A 23,496-nucleotide genomic window follows, 5' to 3' on the forward strand; every position below is an offset into this window, starting at 1 on the left:
TCCTTCAAGCCCATCTCAATTACGGCCCATCTCCTGATTTGGCCAAAATCCGGTGATAACAATTTGCAAATAACATTATTTTTTCATAGATTGTGCTTTTTCGTAAATCATCACTAATGCCTGCCGCAACGCGCGGGGAATCACCTAGTTCTATCAAAGATTGCATCGGTCAAGATATTGATAGGAGGTTCGCCGATCTGGCTCGCTGTGTCTGCGGTGTGGCGTACTGTTATCGGCAAGTTCGAATCGGCACATGCAATGCATTGGTACCTCCATGATTGTTTAAGAAGGACAATTTTTGTGGATTTTTTCGTTGTTACATACTATGTTGCGATTGTTATATGTATCCATTGTTGTTGTTGTGTTAGTATGGGCAAAGTGCTAAAATTATGTATGTGCATATGCTACAAAGAGATTGCATCGATGTTACATAGTAGTTCATATAATGTTGGATGAGTTATGCAAAGATGTTGGATGTATTAGTTTTCTTTGTTGGAGACTGTGACATGATTTTACTATTTTACTCCAAACAAATGGAGATTTGTTAAATAGAATATATTTTTCTATATGAGCATGCTATGTTGCAAAAATATTTTGCGACATGTCTTAAGTTTTTACGTATTCTCATAAAATGTTGTAAACCGATGTCACATTTCTTCGTTATTTCTTCTCGGTAGGGACCTAGGTTTGGAGCAGTGACCAAGGGGGGATGTAAAACTAGCTGTAGGCTGATGGCTAGCTCTTGCCCTTCCAAAAAGCCAAAAGTCAAAGTGTCACTCATGTGTCGGAACAGTTTGCAGTTGAGGCTTTGACTCAATGGCACCTATGTGACTATTTCTCCTTACAAAACCACCGCAACACTTTGTTTGACTAGTATACATTCGTTTACATGAACACACAATGTAGAGGGACTAGTAGAAAACCCTAGCTTGTGCAACTAGTACGATTTATAGACTTGACTTCCAGTAATCATTTACCAATTTCTTAACTGGTAAACACCCAGTAAGAGCAAGGGTTGCGCTAGCACTCACGGGGCGCTCGTGCACGGGCTCCGTTTTTTCCACGCTCGATCTGGTGCATCTTTCTACATCATCTTTTGAGATCATTTTCTTCATTTCTGATTACTATGGTATGAGAACAAAAAATTATGCTGCGGTACACACAATGCAGTTAACACGCAACACAGTAGAAACATATAATGGCAGAAAAACTAGAGTAAAGAAACCGTACTCAATTGTGTTAAGAATTTATCACTACTAGGAAAATGCTTAGTAGTGGCACACCGATTTTTGCTATCAGTGGTGCGCTGCTGCTAACGACTAGTAGTGGCGCACCATCTAGTGCGTCATTGGTAAGGCATACAAAGTGGCGCACTAGGTGATGCGCCACTGCTATTTTTGCAAGGTGCGCCACCAGTACAAGTTTAGGTGCGCCATTGGTAATTCTGAAATGTGGATTTAGATCTCGATTATTTTTCATTTTTTCTGAACAATTTTTGTTTTGCGTCCTGGTGGCTGCTCCTTCGCATCTTGGTGGCTACTTTGGGTCGGGGCACTGGAGGTTGAGTCGTTGGTCACCGGGGCGGGTCAGGGCGGAGGCGAAGGCGGGGCATGGGTGCTAGAAGAAGCGACAGGTCCAGAAAGGGCGATGTCGATGTCACGACGTCGAAAGAAGGGCGGTGTTGGGCCTAGGCCGGCTAGGGCGTCAGGGTCGAGGAGTAGGAGTAGGAGTAGTAGGAGGAGGAGGACATGGAGAAAGAGGATGCATGCATGGGGGAAGGGAGGAGGAGGAGGAGGCATGGAGAAAAGGGAGGAGGAGGAGGAGAATGCATGGAGGAAAGGGAGGAGAATGAGAAGGCATGGAGAAAGAGGAGGCATGGAGGAAAGGGAGGAGGCATGGACGAAGGGGAGGAGGCAGAGATGAAAAGGAGGTAGAAGGAAGCGGGGGTGGATAAGGATGTTTGGATGGTGGCTGGTTTCAAATTTTGTAACCTTAGTAGTGGCGCACCCCAAGTCTTGGTGCGTCACTCCTATATTTTTTTGTAATTCTATTTTTCTTTTTGATTTTGAGAAATCTAAAAAAGGTAAATAGCCGTAGGCCGCAGAAATCGGATGTAACTTTTTCTGTAGATACATTTTCATATAGAAAAATTTCATCTAAAAAAACTTTTTGATTTTGAGAAATCAAAAAAAATCAGTAAATGGCAGTGGGGTCACCCAGGCCCAAGAATGTAGTGGCGCATGGCTTAACCCAGCGCGCCACTAGTAAGCTTCTAGCAGTGACGCACGACCTAGTTGTGCGCTGCTGCTATATAGCAGTGGCACACCAGTAGCATTGTGCACCGCTGCTAACAAACTCACGGCTAGCTGTTTTTCTAGTAGTGTAGGCTTGTTTATTTTTCTCCTATTTTCACCTCAGAGGGGTTTAGAATGGGGGATTACCTGATGTTCACCCAATTGACTCCAATCCCCACAAATAGTCTTCCTCAAAAATATTTTAATATAATGGTGAGTTTTTAATTTAGGCAAAAATAAGAAGATATATGTGATACAGGATTAGCCCATCTAAATCCAGATAAGTAAACGAACTAGTAGACATTTTATAGGATTCAGAATAATACCTTTAAGTACACTACAAGTATAAAATGCCTTAGTAGACACTCTTTAGCAGAATGCATTACATGATAGCATGAATATGCTCGCAAGCAGCAGCAGGTTTATTTATATAGTAGGATGAAACGCTATCAAACCATGCGATTATTATGATGTAAATATGATGATATACTTCGATCGTTACAGCTTCTCAAGGACATCACACATAGCTGCGCGCGGACTGCACACGGCCTCCAAAGGAACGGCCTTGGGCATGGTGATCCCTGGCCCCTCCGTCATGTCCACCTCCACGCCGTCCACCCGTTCCCAGTCGAAGCACTGCAACAGCGTTGCCAGAACAATCCCGACCATCTGCAACGCCAGCGTCTCCCCGGGGCACCTCCGCCGCCCCATCCCGAACGGTACCACCAGCATCCCGTCTCCCCTGCCATCCTCAAACCTCTCCGGCCTGAACACTGCCGGGTCCTTCCACGCTGCTGGATCCCTGTGGATGGCGTACGCGTTCACGATAAGCATCGTCTCGCTCGGCACGTTGTAGCCGCCGACCTTGCAGTCAGTGGAGGACTCGTGCGGAAGCAGCAGTGGCACCGGTGGGTACAACCGGAGCGTCTCGCTGATAATGCACTGGAGGTAGGCGAGGCGGGGCACGTCGTCAGCAGCGACTAGGCGAGAGTTCCCGACGAACGCGTCGATCTCGGCCTGGGCCTTCTTGATCACCGTTGGGTGGTTCAGCAGGAGCGACATCGCCCATTCCGTCGTGGTTGAGGTGGTCTCTGTTCCAGACTTCCAGCTCCAAATAAATTCTGCAAAGAATTATTGGAGAAAAAGAGGTGTAGTGAGAAGTTGTTTTAAGTTGTTTGTGGTAAAGTCATGTCCACGAGGTTAGGGTATCTTTGGATATAGAACTAAAAATGGAGGCAATATGAACGTCTTAAATTTGACGGATATGCTAGAAAATGGTTGGTATTTCCTAATTAGTTCTTAGTCGTGCTAGTCATTAGTTGCATCATGCTTCCTTCGTTCTAAAATAAGAAGTGTGTAGATACATTTATATCTACTCTGTAAAAAAATTGTGACACTTATTTTGGAACGGAGAGAGTATGTTGCAACTAGGATGTTTTTCCAGCTTTGCAGATGATGTTGCAACTGAGCTTTGACTACTCACACATAAATGACATGACCTGACTTGAAATTATCTTAATTTTTAGTCGACTGGAAATTAGTCACACCCTATAGAAAAAATGTAAAATATATGTTAGATATGCTAGATAATGCTGAGAGTCCCGATACTTCGCTCCCATCCCCGCCTCCAAAGAGCCCAACATGTCGTATTCCCTTCGTCAGCCCACCCGATACTGTAATTGCCTCATTGAAGAAATAACCCACAGCTAATTTATTGAAGCATAAAACAGTTCCTCAGCAACAGAATAAAAAAAAGGCTTCGTTGACATCATCTCGACTACGGCTGCAAACACCTCCACACCTCTTTGCAGCATCGAGCCCCCCTCCTTGCAACATCATCTCTCACTGATGGTACCATCGCCGCCCTCTTGTAGCACCGCCAAACATTGATGGTACCAGTGCCGCCTACATGTGGCAGCACCACCACCTCCAGATAGCAGCACGCCATCACCCCTCCCCGATGGTTGCACCGCCGCACAACCCTTGCATCATTGTGATACTCCTTTGTAGAACCGGCGGGGTTCCTTCGCAGTATTGTGTTCCTTCGTACCATAGACGGTGCTCCGTCGCAGCACGACCACACGTCCCACATAGAAACACCGAGGTTCATTTGTAGCACTGCCGCACATCCCTCGTAGCATCTCTCTGCAACTACCAATGTCATGGCTGGAGCAAAACCACGCTCATGTGCTCCCCACCCCACTGGATTTGGACAAGGTAGGTGAGAACGAGGAGAGGGCAACGCCTCCGATTGACCCCGTCAGCCGCGTCACAGTTGGTAGAGAGCACATGGGTCATAGGAGCGGAGGCAAGGAGGATGACCACAAAGAACACTATAGTCGGTTCGTGGCGCTCGACGATGTGGGGATCGGCGCTGATGGAGCCGCCCTCACGACAACCATGGATGCACCTCACACCCATTGTCGCCCATGGTACTGCCACCGCGCGGCGAAGGTGGTAGGGAGATTTTGTGTAGAAGGGCATGGGGATGAAAACAATAGAAGGAAGGTGAAAGAATCCTCGGGAGATAAAGCCATCATGGTGGGACCTCACTTCCTCTCGTTGACTCCCATGTTAGAGCAACTCTAGCACACCCCCAATTTATCCGGAAACCGAAAAATAACCGCCGGTATGCGGTACCATGCGCAGATCAAGACCCACATAGATACCGGGAAAATGCGGGAGGCCAATTTGTTTTGCAGCAAAACCCCACCGCGGCACCAAAAGATGGATGTACTCGGATCGGCGGCTCGGCGGCTCGACTATGGTGTTTTCCCCATCGCGTACAGAATCCAGCGCGCGTTGAACATTCCGCTCTGAACCGCTCCCTAGCCCTCCCGCACCATCGTCGCCACCGTCTCAGCCATCGCAGGTCCGTGTCGTACGAGTCCCAGCCACCAGTATGACTTTGTAGTATCGATTTTGATTTACAGTTTGTTGAATCCCTTTGTCGATTCTTCCAACTAGATGACTTCGTGGAGCATTTCCTGGGTTTTGGTGCGGACCGCGTCCATCGATGTGTACTTCGATTCGTCCTCTTTGGATGATTCTGATCGGGAATCCAACGACAATGACGAATGGAGGAAATGCTTTTGCTGGTGGCGGTCCAAAACCTGCACGGCGAGGAGAATCGGAAGAGGAAGAGTCGAGGGCCAACCGTAGGCCGCCTATGAATCCCGCGCAACCGAGCGATTGGCTCGGAGATGTTGATGCGGGACTACTTCGACGAGGTACCTACCTATCTCTTATGTAGGATGACACACGAGGTTTTCGTCAAGATAGTAAAGACATGCGAAGCGAGATGTTGTTATTTCACTTGTCGGAGAAATGTTGTCGGCTTCATTGGATTACCCCGTACAAAAAAAATCTCGGCGGCGATGAGGATGTTATTTCACTTGTCGGAGAAATGTTGTCGGCTTCGTTGCATTTACCCCGTACAAAAAAATCTCGGCGGCGATGAGGATTTTGGCCTACGGAAACGCCGCCGACTACACAAACGAATATCTTTGAATTGGTGAAGATACGTCAATCAAATACGTTCTCCTCTTTGCGAAGACAATGATTCATGTGTTCGGAGAAAAATATCTCCGAGCTCCGACTGAGGAGGACACCCACAGAGGTTAATGGCACATAGGGAGTGGCTAGGGATGCTTGGAAGCATCGACTGTATGCATTGTACGTAGAAGAATTGCCCGGCAGCATGGCATGGTCAGTACACTAGCCATCATCGTGATCCAACCATCATGCTTGAAGCAGTGGCCTCAGAGGACCTCTCGATTTGGCATGCCTTCTTTGGTCTGCCAGGATCTTTGAACGATATCAATGTTCTGCAAAGATCCTTTCTTTTTGGTAAGCTTGTCAATGGTGAGTGCGACGGCTTGCAACTTCACAGTCAACGGCCATGAATACAACATGGGGTATTACCTAGCAAATGGGATCTATCCAAAATGGTCCACATTTGTCAAAACCATACCCAAACTAGAAATAGGATGGAAGCTCACTTTGCAAAAAACGCAAGAAAACGAAGGACATAGAGAGAGCATTTGGTGTTTTACAAGAAAGGTTTGCTACTATTCGAGGGCTAGCCAAATTTTGGGATAAGTAGACTCTACATAACATAACCAGTGCTTGCATGATCATGCATAATATAATTATCGAGGATGAGAGAGATATGGATTGCTCCTTTGAATTTGACAATATTGGCAACCGTGTGAAGCCTACTAGAAATCCTAATCGAACCAAAGCTTTTCTTAAAACATACAAGCAGATTGAGGACAATGCAAACCATTTTCAGCTACGGGATGATCTTGTCGAGCATCACGGGGAATTTCTTGGCCGTTAAATTTTGTTTTCCTCATTTCATTCTCAATGTGTGTGAAACTATTTCATTCTCCTCATTGGACCATTTATTTGTTTAATTATTTGATTTGAACAATTATTGTAATTTGTTGTACTGTGTGATCTGAACAGTAAATTTGATTTGTATTGCTATGTCACTTCGTCATTTGATTTATATTGCTCCGTCATGCCGTGATTTGTGTTAAAGTCGACCATGTTTTGTTGTTCGGTTTTGCTGTTCATGGACGATTCGGCCCAACAGATACCGCATATGAGAAACCGAAAAAAAACATATTCTAATTTTTTTTTGAGAGGAAAACATATTCTATTTTAGGGTACTGCTATGCGGGGTCTGTTTGGCACCATCGATTTTTGCAGCGAAAAAACTCGATGCAGTTAGCTGCGGCCGCCTTATGCGGAGGTCTGCTAGAGTTTCTCTTAGCGGCCGTGTAGAGAATTTTTGTCAAAAAGGACCACCTGCCCCACTGAAATGTCAAAAGAGACCACCTGTGAACGGAAATGGCAAAACTGCCGTGGCGGCAGCACGGCCAGGCGACGCGTGGCACCTGCCGCCGGAGCCGGTGGCGGCAGGCCCTGCCGCCGTCAGCCGTGGCGGCACATCCGCCTCCGTGAACCGACCGACCGCCGACGTCGCCCTGCCGCCCTTGCCGGTGGCGGCACGCTGAGCTGGCAAGCCTGCCGCCACCACCGGTGGTGGCATGTGCTGCTGGCCGACAGCCCTCCACAGCGCGCTGACGGCGCTGATTCCCACGCTGATGGCGCTGATTTCCACGCAAACTGTGTCAGATTCGGGCTGTCTCTGATTCTGAGGCTGTTTGCTCCCGTTTGAGTCTATTTGGCACTAGTTTTTGCACTTTCAGCTATATTAGAGACTGTAGTTGTACAGAAAATTGATTGTATGATTCTCCGACATGAGTTGACATCCGCCGCTGGTACAGGACCGTGACCACCGAAAGTGATTGTTTCACGTCCTTTATAAGTAGCAGCTGGCCAGCTATTCGTCTCATACGTTTTCATCTTTCTTCGCGTATGAGAGCTCACAGAAGAACAGCTCGAAGCAGCCCTCCCATGCCATTGTTCTTTAGTGATTGATTAGCTAATTGAGTCACTGATTGAGCCGCTAATTGGGTGCACGAAGCAGCGAAAGAAGAAAATTAAGGTGAGTTCTTGTAGATCGCCAATTTTATTCGTACATGCATATGTTAGCTGTTGCCATTTGTGGTGTAGTGTAGTATATTTTACTGTACTAATTAGGCAAGCAACATTGTATTAGCATATTATGTACAGAGAGTGAGATTTTATGAAGGATGTAACTTAATTTGAAATAGAGCAACACGTAGTGCAGCGTACTATTATTGCATGTATAACTGAAAATTAAAGAGATGGATAATTTGTTGAACTAATAACTGTATGTTAGGAACATGCTTCAACTCGCAAATTTTAATGTTAGGAAGAATATCTATCTGCAAATTAAGGTATATATATGATGTCTTTTAATATTTAGATAAGGAAGGATTAATTATTTTCTTAAAGTCTTACCGCCATGTTAGAATAAGTGTTGTAATGAAAGTATTAAAACAGTAATATGATTTAAGGTAGGATGTTACTAATATAATTTTAAAAATCTGGTTGTGCGGTAGGTACGATGGAAAATTTGGTAGTGTACTATGGGGACGTCGTACGTGACGAATTCGGTGGGGTGGATTTCTCGAACTGCGACTCGATGGAAGTTGCAGTGATAGATATGGTCAATAGAGCATTTGCGGATGTAAGAAAAATCATCCGAGCCCCATTTGGTCGGGGATGCGTGGACAGAGGATGACGGTTGAGGCTCTTATCGTCGTAGAAGGGAATGGACCTGCCCGTTGGGGTTTGCGGGAGGTAAAAAATGATACAAATTGGCGTACGTACATGAGGTTTGCAAGCACACCTGGTGCTGCTATGTACGGACGGCCGATGGTGTATGTGAAGTTTATTTCAGCTACTGATGATGCTGGAAGCAGTAGGAGCGCTGCAGAAGAGCAGCTGTCCATCACCGCAGGCCCTAGCACCGGCCTGTCGGATCAGCTTGCCATCACCGCTGCTCGTAGCATCGACCCATCGGAGCAGATGCCTAGCCACCATAATGTTGACCCAGGATATTGGTCCGCGGTCGTCGACATCAGCGAACATGTGGAGGGATTGCCTGAGGCGTTGGATGATGATGCTCGTTCATCTTCGTCCGAATCATCGTCGGATGAAGAAGGAGTAGGTCCTCCCCAGAGGGCGGTCCCGGGTCCAATGGACCCTGACTTCCTGCAGACCATGACCATAAGCAATGAATTTCGGTCTGTTCCAGGCCTAGGAGAGGATAGTCTGCTAGTTGGGCAAAGTTTTCCTGACAAGGACTCCGCTGACCAGGCAATAAAGAGGTATGCATTGAGCATATCTCGGGAGCACAGAGTGAAGCAGTCTGATCGAAGTCAGCTAAAAGTGATATGTGTCAAATTGAATGAGGGGTGCATGGGGAGAGTGATCGCTCGAAAGAGCTCTGGGGTATGTCAGCCCTGGCATATCTCAAAAATAGAACCACATAGTTGCGAGCAGGTGGGGGCTATGGCTAACCACCGCAACGTGACCGCAAAATATTTGTCACATATCTTGCAAGTGGCGGTGGAAAAAGACATCAATGTTAGTGTGAAGACGCTGCAAGAGACTGCAGAAGATCAGATTGGCTTCTCTGTCAGCTCCGGAAAGGCAAGGCGTGCCAAGGAGGACATTTTCCAGAGGCTATATGGCACATATGAGCAAGCATATGACCTAGCCCCCAGACTGCTCCATCAGATATCATCAAGTAACCCGGGGACTCAAGTATTCAGGAGAGAACGTCCACACCCCAGGGAGCAAAATGAAGAAATACTTGACCGTTTATTCTGGGCATTCCCGCAGGCTATACAGGCATTTCAACACTGTCGTCCGGTGTTGTCAATAGATGGTACCTTCCTCACTGGAAAGTACAAGGGTACACTCCTGTTGGCGATCGCAGCTGATGCAAACAATCAGCTCCTTCCTATTGCATATGCATTGGTGGAGAGCGAGAACAAAGATAGCTGGTTCTGGTTCTTATGCTGCTTGAAGATTTCAGTTGTCGGAAATCACCCCAATGTTTGCATCATCTCTGATCGCAACACGGGGCTATTGAGTGTGCTCGAATTTATGAAGGTGGCACAAGATCCAGAATGGGGGTGGCCCGATCTAGAGACAAGGTGGTGCATGCGGCATTTGGCAGCCAATTTTTACTCAAAGTTCAAGAACAAGGATTGGTTCAAGCTGTTCAAGAGAATGTGCATGCAGAAGACAGAAGAGAAGATGAATGCAATTTGGAGGGGAATCAATGCCGAAATTGAGAAAGCTGCGTTGCCACAGAGAAGAGATCGGAGGGGCAATACCAGGACAGTTAATTTGTCTACGTGGATTGCCGAGAGTTGCCCCGATTTAAGCAAGTGGGCGCTTTCTCACGACTCTGGGGCACGGTACGGCATAATGACCACCAACATGTCAGAGGTGTACAATGGTGTGCTGAAAGGTGTGCGCGCCCTCCCTATCACGGCGTTGATTACTGAAACTTGGAACCGGACTTTGTCGTACTTTGCAGACAGAGTCCAGGTTGCCAACGCTCGGGACGCACTGAACAAGCCATGGTCTGAAAAGATGCAGCGACATCTGGACGAGAAAGCAAAAAAATCACAAAGCCATGGTTTCCGTCAAATTGACGCACTTCGGAATAAGTGGGAAATACATGTACGCGCCAAGTTTGTGAGAGGCCACCACAGAGGCTCAAGAAAGCATGCTGTCACCCTCGGAACTAGCTCGTGTGAGTGCAGTTGTAACAAGCCAAAACTTTTGGGATACCCTTGTAGTCATGTCCTCAAGGCTGCTTCTGCACAGAACATCAGCGTGCAGTCCTACATATCTCCGTACTTCAACACATACAACCTACTGCACACATGGAATGGTGAGTTCTGGACATGGGGCATTGGGCAGCACTATAGGGATGTATGGCCGGATAAATCCACCATATGGGTTCCGGACGCGACGTTGAAGAGGACCGCGAAGGGTCGACGTCAATCTCGCCGTCATAGAAATGACATGGACCATAGTCAGTCGGGAGAACCACGCCGTTGTCGCGTTTGCAGATGTCCCGGTCATGCGCGAAGGGAATGCCCGTACCGTAGCAACAACAACCCAGCTTGATGTTAATTATAATAATTTGTAGTCATGATTTGTTGTAATAAATTTATGATTATTTCTATTCATAATGTGATGTAATATATTTATAATAATTTGTGCGCATGATTTGCTATAATAAATTTATAATTACTTCTATTCATAATGTGTTGTAATATATTTATAATAATTTCTATTCATATTTGTAACATATTTATAATTATTATGTTTACAGGTGATGACGTCGCACTTACCAGACCTTTTAGAGGCGTCGTTTGATGCCGATCACCGTTGTCACCAATGGTTGGACCCGAACGCTGTCAACACCCGGATTTTTAAGTCCAGATGCCTATTATGCCATTCATCGCAATCCCAGGAATATTGTTTTTGCGAGACATAATAGATTGATATCACAACACATCATTCATTACATCACATAATTGTCTTACATAGAGGGATCACATGATCCAGTCTTAATACATCATAGTGGATCTAGAGATCCTATTACAAAACACATAGCGGAAGCGAAGTAACGGTTGCGGTCCATCTATTCCACAGGCAACTGTTGACGTCAGGAGTGATCCTAGTTGTCGTAGACGTCCCGCTGTCCATCTTCCTCGTACTGCTGTTCTCCTTCATAGTCTGGCCATTTGAATAGCCAGGGACAAAGCCATGAGTACTTTAAAGTACTCGCAAACTAATACTGATGTAAGCACTATCAACTATAGTAAGGGGGTGCTAAGCTCTAAGTTTATTTGCATAAAGCCAATTTTATTTCATAAGTATTTAGTAAAAGCCTCTTCATTTGCTAACTAACTCAAGTGGGAACATTAGTGTCATTCCCACAACTCTGTTGTGATTCAAGTCAAAGTCACCATTTCAAGTTCAAATCACAAGTCACCCTTCACATGTCACATTTTTGAAAAATGGTCTGATGACGGAACAGTATGGCCTTTCCAATCGTCCGTAACCGTGGACACGGCTATTCGAATAGTTCTACACTCTGCAGAGGTCGTACACTTGTGCCACAACATTTGCAATAATCCGTCGTGGTTAATCGGCCCTGATTTATCATACTCCGTATGCGGACTACCAACCATAACCTTTCACTTACATACTCTAGTATAGGCACCTCTCCCCATGAGCTTGGCCTCCCAGTGAAGACAGACAGTCAGCCTGGGAACTGCACAGGGCTTGGGCCGGACAATTCACCTCATTCACGTCATATCACATCATTTCTTTTGTAGAGGCAGCCCTTGGCATAACCCCGATGACGCTTGTTTAGAGGGAACCCATACTAAAGCACATAAATTTCTAGTTAAGCCCTTACCCATGTTGGGTATTGTGGGGGTACTTTCAAATTGGAATGGTATCGCATCCGAACCCAACCATCAGTTTTTTTTTGTAAAATTCACCAAGTCATTCACAAGCCATATACACCTTCAAAATCTTTCAATAGAATGAGTCATCATTCCAAGGTTTTCAAAGTCAGTTCATTTCACATTTTCCCATCTAGAGTAGTCAATTTTATTTGTTTAGCACTAGCAACTAGTCATGAGGGGTGCTAACTAGCTTGTCTTGCTCTAGGCTAACTTTGATGCTCTTGTTCTACTCTATATCTAAACCAAGTGAATCATGAATCAAAAAAGTAAGCTTTGATAAACCAAAGTCAAAAACGTGTAAGGTAAAAACTTGGGATAGGATCATTAAGCATAAATTAAATGGGGATGAGGCCTTGCTCTTGTAGAGCTTTGCCTTAGGGTATCTTGCAAGAATATTAGCTTGCAAGAGTATAACTTGCATTGGAGTTAGCTTGCATTGATAATAGCTTGCATTGGAGTTAGCTTGCATTGATAATAGCTTGCCTTGGTGGGAGTAGTGATCAAAGTTCTCTTCTTCTTCAAAGTAGTCCTCCTCCTCCTCGATGTACTCCTCGGTACTAGCGTCTAAATACGAGTACAATACACACAATTACCACACAAAGCCTAAGTACTAGACTAAGCACACACATAAATTACCCTTACTAAACTATCAATCAACATGCTTATTAGGTGAGTTGATTTAATTTTTATTCTTAAGAAAAATAATTTCCTCTCATTATAAATATTAATTAGAGTTTCTATTTATTTCTTGAGAGAAAATAATTTCCTCTCATTAAATATTATTAAGATTTAATTTCCTTCATGAATAAGATGTGACCTAGGTTGACTAAAGTCAACCTCTTCACAAGTATCAATTGGGAAATGATTTAAATGAGGTACACCACCTCATGCCTTTTTATTACCCATGATTAATGATTTAATATCATCAACTAATTTAATATGGGTTTAAAATTGACCATAGTCTATACCCCATATTAACTTAGTTGAGGCAAGATTTAAATGAGACCAATACATCTCATAAGATTTAATAAGTAGCCTTGATTAATTTAGATACTACTATGAAAATGATTGAATATTTTTAAATAAGAACCTATGGATTATTACTACATGTGTCATTAATTCTCATTGAATCCCTTGGAGTAAGTATTTCAATGAGAAGCTACACCTCATATAGTTTAATACCACATACTAATGATTTAAATGAGGTGTAGCACCTCATACCATTTAATTTTTAACATGGTAAGGATCTAATATTATCAACAATTCATATGAGACCTAAATGACCAGAGTCTCTAACTTATTTTTAATTGTTCATGACAAGATTTAAATGAGAGAAATATTCCCATAAGATTTATTAATAGTTTTGGACAATGTCTTTGACTAGAAATAGTCATAAAGTCCTTTAATTAAACTAGGCCATGATCATTCAAGGTAAGCATGGCATATTTTTGCAGAAACAATTAGTGTAAGTGAAATGTGAATTATAGGAGTTGGAATCAACTCAAAAGCATTTTTGGTTGATTTTTAAGAATTAATCTAAGGCAGAAAAGTCCCTGCATTGTTTATTTTGTCACATTATTTCTATCCATAATCTAGGTTTGAGACCAGTGAGGTTGTTTAGATAATTTCCTCAACTTTCCAAATATATAAAATTTATTAAATTTGGCCAGGTAGATTTGATTCTATTTAAATTGGAAAATGTATGCAGTAAGCAATTTGATCAATTCGAAATATTCAAATTCAAATGCATGGGCTCGCGCGGGAAAGCAAATGGGCCAGGGAGAGAGAGAACAAGTTGGGCCGGCCCGGCTATGCGAACGGTGCACGCGGGCCGCCTGACAGGGAGGGGCCACCTGTCAGTGGTTGGTTTCCTTACCGAAGCGGTGCGCAGCGTCGGCCGTTGGATGAGGGGTAGATCGGGCGGCTGGTAGTCGTCGTCGTCGACGGGAGGAAGACCTCACTGCAGCGGCGGAGGTAGGGGGTCGACGGCGACCCTGGGCTCCGGCGATCAACGGCGTCGGTGCAGGAGGAGGTTGTCGAGGATGGGGAAGCTGCTGGTACAAACGGCGGCTCCAGAGGTGGCGGCAATCGTCGGCTTCTTCCGCAGCACCGCCGCGGGCTCCGGCGAGAAATTGGGGGCTCCGGTAAGTAATTGAGCGAGAGGAGGGGACGAGGAGGCTCAGTGGTGAGAGAGGAATGCGAGGGTGTGATGAAATCGTCCAGGGGCGGCCTATTTTTATAGGGGCGAGGGGTGGCCGTGGCGAGCGGGGCAGGTCGTCGACGCCGTCGGCGTTTCAGGGCGGTGAAGGGGCAAGTGATGGGCACTGCGTGTTCCTGGTGTCACGGTGAGCACGACGCGCATCCAGGAGAGGCCAGGGGTGGAGTGGTCGCGTCGTCATCGTCACCGGGGACCCGTGTACTGCGGCGGATGGTCGTCGTCCGTGTCGTCGTCTACAGGGCTGGCGCGTCCAAGTGGAGTTGTCTATGCGCTTGCTGACGTCGAGGAGAGGCCGTAGGTGAGAGAAGAGGGCAGGAGATGGTCGGGGTGACGAGGGCGAGCGGGCGCACTGGCGTGCCCGTGGCCATGCTGGTGCACGCGCTGGCGAGGCCGAGGGCGGTGACCACGTGCTGTCCAGGGTGCTGTCGTGTTCTCTCTGACTCACGATGATGTCTAGCTTGCTCAGCAACGTCAGGGTGATCCGCAGGACATGGTGGAGTGGCTTGGATGGGAGAGGAGAGGAGGTGAGCATGTGGATGTCATGCCATGCCTCGGCATGGTCAGTTTTTGGTCAAGGTGAGCAAGGTTCAGGGCTGGCAGTGGCTTGGACTGGTGTCCAGAGAGGTGGTGGTGTTACAGAGCAGCAGGGGAGGGCCAGGGTTGGACCAAGTCCAACCAAAAACTCAGCATGGGCATCAAATTGGGGTCTGCCTGCAAAGTGTTTGTAGAAATGGCCGCAAGAAACTAATTTTTGAATTTTGGAAATTCCTTTGGTGGATCTCATTCATAAAATCATAGAGATGGAATGGTGGTGGTGGTGCTCATTTTGGTGAAGGTTTGCAAGGATTCAAAATGGGGGTCATCTTCACATAGTTTTAAAGTCTCCACTTGTCAAATGCATTCTGGTCAACCTGGTCAACATTAGGTATGGTGGTCAACATGAAAGTTGTTCACCTTCATATGGTCTTGGATGACATGGTCATAGTTGACCAATTTTGGTTGAAGAAAAGTCAAAGCCAGAGGGGTAAAGAGGGGAACATTTTATAAAATGGCCCAATGACCATTATCACATGTAATGTTGAATTTGAGATTTGCTTTGATTTGATTCTTGTTTCTTTGATGCAATTATGTTTGTTTACTATATATAAGTATTTTACAAACAATAGATCAAGCAATGGTGGCCTTGGTTGAAGATTTGCAAATTTGGCTAAGTGTATGTGAGTGAATTTTGGGGATTTTCTCCCTATTTGATTTCTCCCTATTTGAGTTGACTTTTGTTTACTCCAATGTGATTCTTATTAGTTTAGAAACATTTTCCAACCATTGAAACCAATTCAAATGGTCTTTCTCAAAGATTTGCAAAAATGGCCATAACACATAAGAGGTGATGTGTTAAATTCATTATTTTTGTAAATGGTTGATCTTGCTTTACTTGGGCATGGGTTAGGGTCAATTTAGTATTATATTAGGTTGAGAGATGGTTTCACACCATTTGGTCAAGGTTTAAAGTGCATAGGTCAAGAATTGGGGAAATGGCTATGTGCCACTTATGCCTCTATGCATATGTTGCCTTTGATTTTTAATTTGATTTGGCTTGACCCAATTGATGTTGTTGAGTGTTGAAATGGCATATGGAAGTGATCCAACCATTTACCACATGTATTAGGGTCAAGATTCTTAAATTCACATATTTGCTATTTTATTCTCATATGCCTCTATGGCATTTTTAGTTTCTTTTTATTTTCGTTGGAAACCACTTGGATTTGGTTTGATAGGTACTAGATAAGGTGTGTGAAGGTTTTCCAAACCTCTAAGCAAAGTAGAAAAGCTTAGGGTAAAGTTTTATAAAAATAGCCATAGGCACATATGCCTTTTTCTTAATTAAATTCTTTTTATTTTATTTTAACCAGGGTGGTGAAAAGAGGGGTGAGGTTTAGAGTTTAGTAGGGTTCATAAATGGTTCACCATTATTTAGCATAAATAATAAAGGTAGGGTTCAAGATTTACCTATTAGGACTATATGCCCACATATGTCTTTTATTTTATTTTGTGTTTCTCAAAATAGATCTAAAATGATTTCTGGAGAAGATTAGGGTTTAAGGTTTTTCTTATTTGATTTCTTTCTTCTTTATTTTATTGGGTTGGTGACCTTCCTTGATCACTTTAGGGTTTTAGGGTTTAGCACATAAGCATGATAACACTCATCATGGCAAAACACAGGATTTAAAACAAGGTCTATATGTATCAATCTTATTTTAATAAAAGTTTTTGTTGGTTCCAAAATTTGGAACTAGGGAAATTCATTTTGTTTGTTTTGAAATTTTTGGGTTGTTACAAACCCTTCCCCTTAAACAAATCTCGTCCCGAGATTTTAAGAAAAGTTAGGTTCCTAAGAGAGATTGAGCATTTTATTAACAGGAGGACATACTTGGCATGGTCTGGGGTGCTTCCTGAGCTTCAGTGGCAGTCATGTGGTAGAGACGTCCGTTGTTGTTGTTCTGATTCCTTCTTCCGACAAAGCGGCGCTGTTGCTGAGCAGGTGCTGCGGTATTGGCGGCAATCCGGGCAAGCTTCTTGGGGCATTCATTGGAGAAGTGACCCACAACTCCACATTCGTAGCAGTTGACTGTGGACTTGTCTTTGGGGTTGACGGGAACAGCGTTACTTCCAGTCCTTGGGGCAGTATTGGTGTTGTTGTTGTTTCCCTTGTTGTTACTGTTGTTGTTGTGGTGGTTGTTGTTGTTGTTGTTGCCTCCGGGCTTCGGGGGTCCTCCATTGTGGTTGGGGTAGTTGGGGCGATAATTCTGAGCAGGGGGTTTATTGTATCTTGAGGTGAATCCTCCAGTTGAGCTGTTGCGGTGCTTCTGGGTATGGTGGGGTCCACTCTGGTTCATCATTCTTCTCTTGCGGTTCTCGTTGGCTTGATGCAGCTTTCCTTCCATCTGTATGGCTGAGTCCACAAGGGCTTCTAAGTCAGCGAACGGAATGTTCACTAACACTGTTTGCATCTCGTCATGCAGTCCGTTCAGAAATCTTTCCTTCCTCTTCTCATTGGTGTCTGTCTCATCCGGGGCGTACCTTGACAGTGTAAGAAACCTGTCGCGGTATTCCACCACGGACATTCTTCCTTGCTTCAGTTCACGGAATTCGTCTCTCATCTTCTTGATCAGTCCTTGGGGCACATGGTATTTGCTGAACTTCAGCTTGAAGTCTTCCCATGTCATCATCTGTCCTGCATTCATGGCACGGGTGCTGGTCCACCAAGCTCTGGCTGGTCCTGACAGATAGTGGGTGGCAAACAGTACTTTCTCTGCGGCTTCTACTCCCGCAACTTCTAGGTTGTTCTCCATTGTCTGGAGCCAGTCATCTGCGTCCAGTGGTTCCTCGGTCTTGCTGAACATAGGAGGGTTGGTGTTCTGAAAGTTCTTCAGCTTTGATCCTGGGTGATCATGGTTTCCATGGCCTTGATTGTTCTGAGCTATCTGTTGCAGTGCAGCTAAGTTGGCTTGTCGTTCAGCTCTCGTGGCTTCGCGATCTTCCATCATCATCTGGAGCATCTGCATCATTGCGTCTTGGTTGCGGTTTGGTGGGGCCATCTGAAGATTGAGATAGATGGTAAGATAAGAGGGAAATTTCTATGGTTTATTTGAGTTAAAGTTCACAAAGTTTTCAAAACTTGAGTAGTGTTGAGGGGGTAAAAACCAGCAACACTTTTTCATTCACACCAAGCATCATACATTACAAGGCTAACACACCGTTGGTTTGAAGAACCATTCATCGCTCTACGATACATGGGGGATCCTGATACAACTCACACCTACTTAAGTGCTGGGGTGATACTACTCTTCAGGGTGGATTCTTCTTCTTCACGGGTGAGGTGCTTGGCGAGAGGCGAAGGCGTTATCCAAATCCCTGCGGGTTTTGTACTGCCTGAAATCCTGAGGGGCTTTATAGGGGTTCATCTCTGGTTGTGGTGGGGGCATGGTCATCGGTCTTCCCATGGAGTCATATCTTGGGTAGTAGAGGAAACGAGTGTTCTTGATCTTGTCCTCATTTTGTCCACACAGACGGGAAATTGCTTCTTGCATAGCTTTGTCTAGTCCTTCCTTCCAGGTGTTTCCCGTTACAGAAAACCATATGGTTTCCCATACCGGGGCTTCAAGCTTTCTTCCTAGGTCAGCGGAAACTTCCCACCGGGGTGATCCTCCCAACTGATTATTGAAGGATGTTCCGAAGAACTCGGGGTACGGGTGTCCTAGATATTCCACTAGTTGCTTCAATTCCTTTTCGAACCACAGTTCTCCTCCGTGACCAAGCTGATAGCATTTCCATTGGTATTCCATCTGTGAGAAATTTAAGATGAGAGAAGTGATCAAGTGTGCAAACTTTTATGTAGGATTATAAGGAAAAGTGGAGTATGGATCTCTTATTTTGGAAAAGATCTCAAGGATAAGAGTGAGAATAAGTTTTCATAAATATCTACTTCATTTGTTTATGAAACTAATTTTTTCAGGACGTCCATTCTAACTAGGGTCTCCTAAGGTCAACAATGGCTCTGATACCAACTTGTCAACACCCGGATTTTTAAGTCCAGATGCCTATTATGCCATTCATCGCAATCCCAGGAATATTGTTTTTGCGAGACATAATAGATTGATATCACAACACATCATTCATTACATCACATAATTGTCTTACATAGAGGGATCACATGATCCAGTCTTAATACATCATAGTGGATCTAGAGATCCTATTACAAAACACATAGCGGAAGCGAAGTAACGGTTGCGGTCCATCTATTCCACGAGCAACCGTTGACGTCGGGAGTGATCCTAGTTGTCGTAGACGTCCCGCTGTCCATCTTCCTCGTCATCGTTGTTCTCCTTCATAGTCCGGCCATTTGAATAGCCGGGGACAAAGCCATGAGTACTTTAAAGTACTCGCAAACTAATACTCGATGTAAGCACTATCAACTATAGTAAGGGGGTGCTAAGCTCTAAGTTTATTTGCATAAAGCCAATTTTATTTCATAAGTATTTAGTAAAAGCCTCTTCATTTGCTAACTAACTCAAGTGGGAACATTAGTGTCATTCCCACAACTCTGTTGTGATTCAAGTCAAAGTCACCATTTCAAGTTCAAATCACAAGTCACCCTTCACATGTCACATTTTTGAAAAATGGTCTGATGAAGGAACAGTATGGCCTTTCCAATCGTCCGTAACCGTGGACACGGCTATTCGAATAGTTCTACACTCTGCAGAGGTCGTACACTTGTGCCACAACATTTGCAATAATCCGTCAGGGTTAACTGGCCTCGATTTATCATACTCCGTATGCGGACTACCAACCATAACCTTTCACTTACATACTCTAGTATAGGCACCTCTCCCCATGAGCTTGGCCTCCCGGTGAAGACAGACGATCGGCCCGGGAACTGCACGAGGCTTGGGCCGGACAATTCACCTCATTCACGTCATATCACATCATTTCTTTTGTAGAGGCAGCCCTTGGCATAACCCCGATGACGCTTGTTTAGAGGGAACCCATACTAAAGCACATAAATTTCTAGTTAAGCCCTTACCCATGTTGGGTATTGTGGGGGTACTTTCAAATTGGAATGGTATCGCATCCGAACCCAACCATCAGTTTTTTTTGTAAAATTCACCAAGTCATTCACAAGCCATATACACCTTCAAAATCTTTCAATAGAATGAGTCATCATTCCAAGGTTTTCAAAGTCAGTTCATTTCACATTTTCCCATCTAGAGTAGTCAATTTTATTTGTTTAGCACTAGCAACTAGTCATGAGGGGTGCTAACTAGCTTGTCTTGCTCTAGGCTAACTTTGATGCTCTTGTTCTACTCTATATCTAAACCAAGTGAATCATGAATCAAAAAAAGTAAGCTTTGATAAACCAAAGTCAAAAACGTGTAAGGTAAAAACTTGGGATAGGATCATTAAGCATAAATTAAATGGGGATGAGGCCTTGCTCTTGTAGAGCTTTGCCTTAGGGTATCTTGCAAGAATATTAGCTTGCAAGAGTATAGCTTGCATTGGAGTTAGCTTGCATTGATAATAGCTTGCATTGGAGTTAGCTTGCATTGATAATAGCTTGCCTTGGTGGGAGTAGTGATCAAAGTTCTCTTCTTCTTCAAAGTAGTCCTCCTCCTCCTCGATGTACTCATCGGTACTAGCGTCTAAATACGAGTACAATACACACAATTACCACACAAAGCCTAAGTACTAGACTAAGCACACACATAAATTACCCTTACTAAACTATCAATCAACATGCTTATTAGGTGAGTTGATTTAATTTTTATTCTTAAGAAAAATAATTTCCTCTCATTATAAATATTAATTAGAGTTTCTATTTATTTCTTGAGAGAAAATAATTTCCTCTCATTAAATATTATTAAGATTTAATTTCCTTCATGAATAAGATGTGACCTAGGTTGACTAAAGTCAACCTCTTCACAAGTATCAATTGGGAAATGATTTAAATGAGGTACACCACCTCATGCCTTTTTATTACCCATGATTAATGATTTAATATCATCAACTAATTTAATATGGGTTTAAAATTGACCATAGTCTATACCCCATATTAACTTAGTTGAGGCAAGATTTAAATGAGACCAATACATCTCATAAGATTTAATAAGTAGCCTTGATTAATTTAGATACTACTATGAAAATGATTGAATATTTTTAAATAAGAACCTATGGATTATTACTACATGTGTCATTAATTCTCATTGAATCCCTTGGAGTAAGTATTTCAATGAGAGGCTACACCTCATATAGTTTAATACCACATACTAATGATTTAAATGAGGTGTAGCACCTCATACCATTTAATTTTTAACATGGTAAGGATCTAATATTATCAACAATTCATATGAGACCTAAATGACCAGAGTCTCTAACTTATTTTGAATTGTTCATGACAAGATTTAAATGAGAGAAATATTCCCATAAGATTTATTAATAGTTTTGGACAATGTCTTTGACTAGAAATAGTCATAAAGTCCTTTAATTAAACTAGGCCATGATCATTCAAGGTAAGCATGGCATATTTTTGCAGAAACAATTAGTGTAAGTGAAATGTGAATTATAGGAGTTGGAATCAACTCAAAAGCATTTTTGGTTGATTTTTAAGAATTAATCTAAGGCAGAAAAGTCCCTGCATTGTTTATTTTGTCACATTATTTCTATCCATAATCTAGGTTTGAGACCAGTGAGGTTGTTTAGATAATTTCCTCAACTTTCCAAATATATAAAATTTATTAAATTTGGCCAGGTAGATTTGATTCTATTTAAATTGGAAAATGTATGCAGTAAGCAATTTGATCAATTCGAAATATTCAAATTCAAATGCATGGGCTCGCGCGGGAAAGCAAATAGGCCAGGGAGAGAGAGAACAAGTTGGGCCGGCCCGGCTATGCGAACGGTGCACGCGGGCCGCCTGACAGGGAGGGGCCACCTGTCAGTGGTTGGTTTCCTTACCGAAGCGGTGCGCAGCGTCGGCCGTTGGATGAGGGGTAGATCGGGCGGCTGGTAGTCGTCGTCGTCGACGGGAGGAAGACCTCACCGCAGCGGCGGAGGTAGGGGGTCGACGGCGACCCTGGGCTCCGGCGATCAACGGCGTCGGTGCAGGAGGAGGTTGTCGAGGATGGGGAAGCTGCTGGTACAAACGGCGGCTCCAGAGGTGGCGGCAATCGTCGGCTTCTTCTGCAGCACCGCCGCGGGCTCCGGCGAGAAATTGGGGGGCTCCGGTGAGTAATTGAGCGAGAGGAGGGGACGAGGAGGCTCAGTGGTGAGAGAGGAATGCGAGGGTGTGATGAAATCGTCCAGGGGCGGCCTATTTTTATAGGGGCGAGGGGTGGCCGTGGCGAGCGGGGCAGGTCGTCGACGCCGTCGGCGTTTCAGGGCGGTGAAGGGGCAAGTGATGGGCACTGCGTGTTCCTGGTGTCACGGTGAGCACGACGCGCATCCAGGAGAGGCCAGGGGTGGAGTGGTCGCGTCGTCATCGTCACCGGGGACCCGTGTACTGCGGCGGATGGTCGTCGTCCGTGTCGTCGTCTACAGGGCTGGCGCATCCAAGTGGAGTTGTCTATGCGCTTGCTGACGTCGAGGAGAGGCCGTAGGTGAGAGAAGAGGGCAGGAGATGGTCGGGGTGACGAGGGCGAGCGGGCGCACTGGCGTGCCCGTGGCCATGCTGGTGCACGCGCTGGCGAGGCCGAGGGCGGTGACCACGTGCTGTCCAGGGTGCTGTCGTGTTCTCTCCGACTCACGATGATGTCTAGCTTGCTCAGCAACGTCAGGGTGATCCGCAGGACATGGTGGAGTGGCTTGGATGGGAGAGGAGAGGAGGTGAGCATGTGGATGTCATGCCATGCCTCGGCATGGTCAGTTTTTGGTCAAGGTGAGCAAGGTTCAGGGCTGGCAGTGGCTTGGACTGGTGTCCAGAGAGGTGGTGGTGTTACAGAGCAGCAGGGGAGGGCCAGGGTTGGACCAAGTCCAACCAAAAACTCAGCATGGGCATCAAATTGGGGTCTGCCTGCAAAGTGTTTGTAGAAATGGCCGCAAGAAACTAATTTTTGAATTTTGGAAATTCCTTTGGTGGATCTCATTCATAAAATCATAGAGATGGAATGGTGGTGGTGGTGCTCATTTTGGTGAAGGTTTGCAAGGATTCAAAATGGGGGTCATCTTCACATAGTTTTAAAGTCTCCACTTGTCAAATGCATTCTGGTCAACCTGGTCAACATTAGGTATGGTGGTCAACATGAAAGTTGTTCACCTTCATATGGTCTTGGATGACATGGTCATAGTTGACCAAGTTTGGTTGAAGAAAAGTCAAAGCCAGAGGGGTAAAGAGGGGAACATTTTATAAAATGGCCCAATGACCATTATCACATGTAATGTTGAATTTGAGATTTGCTTTGATTTGATTCTTGTTTCTTTGATGCAATTATGTTTGTTTACTATATATAAGTATTTTACAAACAATAGATCAAGCAATGGTGGCCTT

The 23,496-nt window shown here is 44.6% G+C and overlaps 1 protein-coding gene across 1 annotated transcript in view; it reads right to left on the reverse strand.

Moving 5' to 3' along the window:
• Positions 1 to 2,737: 2,737 nt before the first annotated feature.
• Positions 2,738 to 23,496, reverse strand: part of LOC124680915 (cytochrome P450 81Q32-like) — a 30,512-nt gene continuing 9,753 nt past the window's right edge. The window contains exon 3 of the mRNA XM_047215932.1: positions 2,738 to 3,395. Coding sequence (XP_047071888.1) covers positions 2,793 to 3,395 — 603 coding nt within the window. The 3' untranslated portion in view covers positions 2,738 to 2,792. The remainder of the gene's footprint in view (positions 3,396 to 23,496) is intronic.

Source organism: Lolium rigidum, unplaced genomic scaffold (genome assembly GCF_022539505.1).
Source record: "Lolium rigidum isolate FL_2022 unplaced genomic scaffold, APGP_CSIRO_Lrig_0.1 contig_30536_1, whole genome shotgun sequence".
NCBI lineage: Eukaryota > Viridiplantae > Streptophyta > Magnoliopsida > Poales > Poaceae > Lolium > Lolium rigidum.